We start from the raw sequence: 8,377 nt of genomic DNA, 5'->3' as shown, positions 1-8,377 counted from the left end.
TAAACATGAAATCGTTTATTTTCAAACAAAATAAAATTTGAAAAAAATTAATTTTCTTTACAATTTTTTTTTAATAGTGCAAATTAAACGGGAAAAATCGTTGTACATGGTTTGGCACCTTGGAATTGGAAATTTCCTCATTCGAAGACAGTTCTTTTAACCGCAACTATGTGCAAACTACCAGCAACTATAGACAGGATTCCCGCCAATAAAGCTATGTATAATGAATAGCTTGGAGTAAAGCCGTAATTCCCGATGCCAAAAAGTGGACCGACAAATCCAAATATACCTGAAAGCAAGAAGAATACACATTTTGTTATGTAATTTGAGATTAGGGTGACAAAGAACAATAAGAAGATAACTACATGATAATTGACTTTTCATAAATCCTTTCTACAATAGGCACAAGGCCTGAAATTTGTGGGGAGGGAACTATTCGATAACATCGACCCAGTGTTTCACTGGTATTTAATTTATCGACCTCGAAAGGATGAAAACCAAAATAAACCTCGATGGAATTTGAACTCAGAACGTAGCGACGGCGAAATAATGCTAAACATCTCGTCCAGCTCGCCGCCTTTGACTTTTCATAAATCGTTCTGTTGAACAGGTAAAACAGCATCGCCGAACGGATATGTGAAACCAAACAAACATAGTGCATGCTACAAGAGCATACTACCATGTACCATACGTTCACTAAGTATTTTAAGTGTCTGTGTAGTCACAAGTAGGCAACCAAAGCCTCTTGGAAACTCCCACACTGGATACAGCAGAATACCAAAGATGTGACCGTTAAAAAAAAGAACTGCAGAATGGATATGTACCTACTTTTCTACTCTAGGCTCAAGGCCCGAAATTTTGGGGGAGGCAGTCGATTAGCTCGACTCCAGTACACAACTGGTACTTAATTTATCGACCCCGAAAGGATGAAAGGCAAAGTTGACCACGGGGGAATTTGAACTTAGAACGTAAAGACAGACGAAATACCGCTAAGCATTTTGCCCGGTGTGTGCTAACAATTCTGCCAGCTCGCCGCTTTTAAGAGAATAAAATATCTTAATGATTATTTTGGTACACAACACGGAGGTCATGTTGTATTCAAGATGTTACAGTACTCCTGACAACAGTCAGAGACACTAACCCTTACTCCAAGCCCCATTTTACATCCACCCCAGTATTTTATTTATTTATTATTTTACCAACTTGATAAAGAACAAAAGGCAAGGTAGCATTAGCGCAATGGGCTGCAAGCAGTGCCATCTTAAGGCAGTTGCCCCGGGAGCCTCACGAGTCTAAGGGGTCCACTTATAATCAATGTATTCTGTCAATAAATAAATATTATCGGGCCCGGTGCATTTATTTGCCCAAGGGCTCATAATGACCATAAGTCGACCCTGGATGTAACTAGTGTAGTTATCTCCTCATCGGTCACAGACACTAAGCAGACGACACTGCAAGCTGAATTAAGAGATTACCTCTCTTATGCTTTCTCTTATGCTAAACGGCGACTCACCGCAAGTAAATTACGGAGAGGGAGCGCTAAGCAGTGATAAGTGAAATTGCAAGGTTATTATCAATCCGAATATATTTGATGCACATTCGAACTGGGGAACAAGCTATCAGAATGTATAAGAAGGAAATTTTCTTCTGAAAAGTCGGAAGTTTCACACAAACTGAAAATCCAGAATGCTACCTTCAGTCGCGGAGTAGAAGCATGAAATCAACGACTCCATTTTTCACTCGTCATGGGAGTTTGTGTGTGCGTGTGTGTGTGTGTGTATTACACCATCGCGCGCGCAAACTAAGATGGATCTAAGACAATTATTCAGTTGTTTGGGCGACCTTAATGCGGTTTTTGTACAGAATCAGCGTGACACAGAGTGGTGCGACAAGACTGAACCTTAGAAACGCATAGACATTCCATTTAATAAGCTTGTACAAAGTTTCTGTCTACCCAATCAAAGTTCACTTAGATCTGGGTCAAACTGAGGCTATAATAGTTAAAGGCACTTGCCCAAGTACTGGTTCGAGCCAGAGACTTCATAACTGCAAAGCAAAATTCTTAATTGTTGGCCCATACTACGTTGTTGTTGGCACTCCGTCGCTTACGACGTCGAGGGTTCCAGTTGATCCGATCAACGGAACAGCCTGCTCGTGAAATTAACGTGCAAGTGGCTGAGCACTCCACAGACACATGTACCCTTAACGTAGTTCTCGGGGATATTCAGCGTGACACAGTGTGACAAGGCTGGCCCTTTGAAATACAGGCACAACAGAAACAGGAAGAAAAATTGAGGGAAAGTTGTGGTGAGAGAGTACAGCAGGGTTCGCCACCATCCCCTGCCGGAGCCTCGTGGAGCTTTAGGTGTTTTCGCTCAATAAACACTCACAACGCCCGGTCTGGGAATCGAAACTGCGATCCTAACCACTGAGCCATTGCGTCTCCACGGCCCATACTACACACGCGCTTATTTGTTCAAAAACTACGAAGTCACTATCAGCCTTTTTTTTATAAATCACACAAATTTGATACTCGACTGAAATGTACTAATTGCTCCTTAAATATAATATTGATTTCAAATTTTAAGTTAATAAAAATAATCCTTACTACTAAAAGAAAAAGGCCTGAAATTTGTGGGGAAGGGATGAGTCGATTCCATTGACACCAGTGTGTAACTGGTACTTAATTTATTGACCCGAAAGGATGAAAGCAAAGTCGACCTCGGCGGAATTTGAACTCAGACGGCGAAATACAGCTAAGCATTTCATTAAACGTGCTAACGATTCTGCCAGCTCGCCGCTTTTAGTTTCAAATTTTGCCATAGGGGCAGTAGATTTGAACATGACGGAATTTAAACTCAGGACGTGACGGCAGATGAAATACCGCCAAGCATTTTTGCTTCATAATAATAATAATAATAATCTTTTCTACTCTGGGCACAAGGCCCGAATTTTTTGGGGAGGAGACCAGTCGATTAGATCGACCTCACTATGCAACTGCTACTTAATTCATCGACCCCGAAAGGACGAAAGGCAAAGTCGATCTCGGCGGAATTTGAACTCAGAACGAAAAGACAGACGAAATACCGCTGAGCATTTCGCCCGGCGTGCTAACGTTTCTACCAGCTCGCATTATCATTATCATTATTATTATTATTATTATTACTATTATTATTATTATTATTATTATTAATAATTAATAATAATAATAATAATAATAATAATAATAATAATAATAGTAATAATAATAATAATAATAAAAAAAAAATTTTTTTAAATGCCCTGGTGCAGTATCAGGTACTGGCCACCATGGCTTCTGATCTTAACTGATTGGAAGTGTTATCATATACATTGTTTTGTCTTGGTATAAAAAGATTAGCTACAGCTAATATTCTGCTCAATGCCACAGCTTTGCTTGTCATTTGCTTGACCTTAACCAGTTGAGCATGTCCCTTGGTGGCTGACGATATGTGCATCTCTGATCATAAGCAGAAGTAGTGGGGGAGCATCACAGCCATGTGTTGAGAGGAATTGTTTGGTGTTTGGATAATTCACTTTTGGAAACATGGGTGTTTCTTTTAACATCCTTAAACAAACCTTATTCAGGAACCTTTTGAGCGGGATGGGCTACTCGACCTGAAGAAAATTCTAACTGGGCCCCACCTGCAAGGTCATGCGCTGTTTATCTTAATATAAGACCACAATGTCGCGCACATATGGTTGTGATGCATGTGCCTGGTGTCCCCTTATCAGACTGGCGGTCATGATGGGTATAATGGGCTTCGTATATTTTACCCCAGTGTCACTTTGATTGCATACACTGCTCTCTCACTCAATAATAATAATAATAATAATAATAATAATAATAATAATAACAATAATGATAACAATAATAATATTGTCTTACTCAAAATCAACTTAAAATTTGGACGCTTACCTCCTAAAAGCACCATTATTGCCACTGCCCATCGGTACTTTTTATAACCTCTCACATTTTGTTTGAATATGTACACACTTGCCATAATGACAGAGATTAATAGTAGTATGAAACCAAGACAGACCGCACCCCTCATGGTCGACAATTTGCCAGCTGAAAATATAAATTCCGCATTAAATAGCAGTGTGTGTGTGTGTGATTAGTTCATATATCCGAAAAAAAAGGACACTCAAAAACATTAGAGAAGTAGTAAATTTAGAGGTGTGATTGTTATGGCCGGCCAGAGAGTGACCATTGATTTCGCACCTATAACGTGCTTAGACTCAAATAATCAAAAGAATATAAGTTCTCTACAACTGGAGAGAGAGAGAGAGAGAGGTGGAGAAACCTCATGGTTTGTTAATTTTATAAGCAAAGAATCTCCGGGCGGAAACCCTACAGGTACATTCGTTACAATTTCGAAAGACTGTTCCCTTGAAATGCTTTGCTTGAGAAGAAATTATGTAAATAAAGAAGAGAGCGTTTTATCAATACACCGTTTGCCACGGGCAGAATAATCCCCATATACATAGATGCACGACCGATTACCAGGTCTCCGGGCCATATAAGAGTCTGAGATCACAAGGTACCACTGAACGCTGGTCAGTTGTGGGGGTTCAAGGCCAGCGATTATTGAATGGAGAGGACAAGTCGATTACATCACCCTCTGTTCTTGATTGATGTTTCATTTTATCGATCCCCAAGGGATGAAAGACAAAGTTGACTTGGGCGGGATATGAACTCGTAACACAAACAGCCGAAAGAAATATCGCTAAGCATTTTGTCCGACGTGCTAACTATTCTGCCAGCTCGCTACCTTCTCACATTGCGTAGAAAGCTTGAGATTACTGTGTTAGAACGCACAGTACTGCAATAGTTATTACGGGAGAGTCGCGCATAACTTTCGCAGTGTACTATTGTAAAAACTAACACTTCCTTTTTCCGAGCTGAGATTCGAAACCGAATCTAAGGATTCTTACTCGTCTGATCCACCATTGGCCAAACGGGCGCAAAAGAAATTTCTTTGTCCTATCAAAAAGTGATGGATGGATTTCACTTCGATCTCCGACCTGAGCCGTGTCATTTAAGGTTCAAGTGGTCCGGAGGCGACTTACGTAGGTAGAAATTACTCCTGTGGTATGTCTGTCCTTCTAGCTAGGATGACCATTATAAATACAGTCAGACACACGACAGATAATCAGACAGCCAGCAAAGGCAAATAGTCGACAGACAGCAGTTAACTTGCGCCAGCCAAGCAGCCACCACATAACCACATATTCAGCATGAACGACCCAGCACAGTAGCAGTCGTAGAACATACACAGACTCGACCGAATGACCAACGCACACACATACGCAAAATATGCCCGGTTCTCACAGTATTTCTCCTGTTCATTTTTTACTTCGCCAACTCGAAGCAAGTTGGTAATGTCATGTAGCGGATTTCTTTGTGTATACAACACGTAAATGAAAGTGTCGATTAAATCATTTAAACCACAATTCGATGCTTTCCCATTGCTTTACTTTGATGTCGTCTACATGCCTATTTTATCTGCTACTTCAACATCTTTTGCTACACATCCCGCCACACTGTGTTCTATAATACAACGTCCACTTTTAAGTGGGAATAGATATTGTCTTTTGGTATTAACACTGCTTCTGTCGCTGATAATTATTCCTAAAGATTACTGTTTTAAAGTAATTTAGAAAAAAATTTGGGGGAGCTATTGCATACTTGATTTTATAAATCATTTTGTGTATAACAAAATTATGAACGACTCGATTTTCTAGATGCACTGGCATTAGTAGGGATTTTCAAGTCTTAAATTATATTTTAAAATATCCGCGGTGTATACGGATGTCCTTTACGATGCAAGGACCTCTTTGATGACGACAGTTCTAAAGCTTTGTGCGTGTATGTGTGTGTGTATATTATTTGTAACTCGATTATTTGCGGCAAGGGGAGGCGCAATGGCCCAGTGGTTAGGGCACTGGACTCGCGGTCATAGGATCGCAGTTTCGATTCCCAGACCGGGCGTTGTGAGTGTTTATTGAGCGAAAACACCTAAAGCTCCACGAGGCTCCGGCAGGGGTTGGTGGCGAACCCTGCTGTACTCTTTCACCACAACTTTCTCTCACTCTTGCTTCCTGTTTCTGTTGTGCCTGTAATTCAAAGGGTCATCTGTGTCACGCTGAATACCCCACGAGAACTACGTTAAGGGTACACGTGTCTGTGGAGTGCTCAGCCACTTGCACGTTAATTTCACGAGAAGGCTGTTTCATTGATCGGATCAACTGGAACCCTCGTCGCCGTAAGCGACGGAGTGCCAACAACAATTTGCGGCAAGCAGTTATATTATCGAGTTAGAAATAATATATCTCATTAAAATTTTTTTTTTTTTTTTAATGAATAAAAGAAAATGCAAAACTTACAAAATTCAACTTGGTAACATGAGAAGGCGGAGCAAATCTTAAATAATCCTATTCTACTGCTATATGTCCGCAACCAGCCAACTGTAGCAATGGCAACAACATCAGCCACAAACCCGAAGACCTGCACGCCGTAGGCACTTTGAAGCATATCCATTCTCGCTGTTAAATGAAATGAAGCGCACAACTGTGAAAATTGTGTACCAACCTCTCCTTAAATACGCTTCTATTAATGTTGTTCAAATAAAGGATATCCGGCACATTAGAAATATTTTTAAAGGAAATCAAGAAATCATCATCATCATCATCACCAGCACCATCGCTACCATCATCATCATCATCATTGCTGTTAGTATTTGGATTACAATTACTTCGAAGAATCTTAACACACAATTTGGATATACAGTAATAACTCACTTTACGAGGCTCCGAGTTTCCAAGTTTTATTTTTCAAGCACAAGATCCAAATTTTGAACGAAGTGCAAAACTTTCTACTACCATAACAAATGCTTCTGAGTGTTACCGAGAAATTTATAGAGAGCGAAAAGAAGCTTCTTCTAAGCAAACGATTCCATACGAGTTTTTCAAAAAGAAATCTACAAGTCCGTCTACGAGTGCTTGTGAATCGTCGATCGCATCTACAAAGGATGGTGTGTGCGAGTCAAGTGCGGGTGAAAGTGATATATTTGTTCGTTATAAATGATCTTGACATACTTTTTACTTTACATAAAATATTCTTTACATTCTACCGTAGTTTTATTACCATTTATTTACGAGTATTATAAATTTTATTGATAAAATATTTTTCTGAGAACGAATTACGATTTATAACATTGCTACTATGGGAAATTATTGCTCTACTTTAAGACTTTTCACTTTACGAGCGATCTTCAAGAACAAATTAACTTGTATATCGAGGCATTCCTGTACTTATTTTAGTTACGTACAAAGTTTTCACAGAGCAAAGTGAAAATTCAGAACGCTGGAGAATAGATAAGCCGATGTTTGATATCGTTGGCCATATCATCGATGCATTGAGAAATCGTGTTATTATTAAGTGGGATCTTCATAATGTTATCGGGTTTTTCGTGCATAACGGTTGACAAAACCTCTTCGATAACTGGACAAAGTAATGTTTCTCCAATTGTGTGAGACTTCCCAGACTTAGTAACAAGCAATGCAGTGTTGTACGATGCAATCAACCCGTCATTCTCCTGTTTACTAGTTTCCTGGAGTAACCTGTTGAATGTTTGCATTTGCTTTTTGAAAGAGGAGCTCAGCTGCAAAAAGTATGACAACAGCTTGTCCTTCTTGTCAGAATGCTTTGCATCAAAGTGATATTTCAAGCGTGAAGGTTTTATTGTTTCGTTGGTCAATGTTTGATGGCAAAGAAGGCATATGGCAACTGACAATTCTGAGGAGAAGGAATAAATCCAAGCGATAAATAATCACTACTGTACTGTAGACAAATTTGCTTGACTGGTGTAAAGTGAAAATGTGAAAACGAATTTCTGCAGACGTCGTCAGAAAGGCAGTATGATATTCCCAAATAGAAGTCAACAGAGCAGAGTCAGATGACGCGCCTTTACTGGAGCAAATACGGATCTAGTTCGTTTGGCTGCCAGCATTTCAAAAATTAAAGTTTATCGAAAATTTTAGAATTTGGCACATTACTATACCTTTCCAAGTTAAATTGCTGGAGTTATTCAACTTTTTCCAGAAAAAATTTTTTTTAAAGTTATCGAGGTTTAAAGTTTGATCATTTTCACCTAATCAAGAAACACGATTTCAAAGCTGTCATTTTGTGCGTGACTGCACATATTGTCAACAACCTGAAAATAGCACTTGTGTTTTGATATGAAACCACAGAATTACGTACAACATATAACTCTTCATAATTTTTTATATTTTTCGGAGTTTTCAGAAAATTTTCGCGAATTTGAATTCTATACGCGGGACTTCGTACGGTTAT

At 39.3% G+C, this 8,377-nt stretch overlaps 1 protein-coding gene across 1 annotated transcript; it reads right to left on the bottom strand.

The window, feature by feature from the left end:
• Nucleotides 1–6,609, bottom strand: LOC106880888 (uncharacterized). Its single transcript, XM_014931041.2, has 3 exons — nt 6,409–6,609; nt 3,938–4,090; nt 1–289 (listed from the first exon to the last, which is right to left on the bottom strand). The coding sequence occupies exons 1-3, from the start codon at nt 6,560–6,562 to the stop codon at nt 138–140; spliced, it is 459 nt and encodes a 152-aa protein (XP_014786527.1). The 5' UTR covers nt 6,563–6,609; the 3' UTR covers nt 1–137.
• Nucleotides 6,610–8,377: the final 1,768 nt, after the last annotated feature.

The sequence above is a fragment of the Octopus bimaculoides genome, chromosome 11 (genome assembly GCF_001194135.2).
Source record: "Octopus bimaculoides isolate UCB-OBI-ISO-001 chromosome 11, ASM119413v2, whole genome shotgun sequence".
In the NCBI taxonomy this organism is placed as follows: domain Eukaryota; kingdom Metazoa; phylum Mollusca; class Cephalopoda; order Octopoda; family Octopodidae; genus Octopus; species Octopus bimaculoides.
Note: the sequence above shows the minus strand (reverse complement) of the source record. Positions and strands in the feature narration are given on the sequence as shown.

Coding starts and splice junctions, on each gene's coding strand:
- LOC106880888 (XM_014931041.2), bottom strand. CDS start 6,562: ATGGATATGCTTCAAAGTGCCTACGGCGTGCAGGTCTTCGGGTTTGTG. Junction 4,091..6,408: donor ATGTTACCAAGTTGAATTTT/GTAAGTTTTGCA, acceptor TTATATTTTCAG/CTGGCAAATTGTCGACCATG. Junction 290..3,937: donor AATAATGGTGCTTTTAGGAG/GTAAGCGTCCAA, acceptor TCTTGCTTTCAG/GTATATTTGGATTTGTCGGT.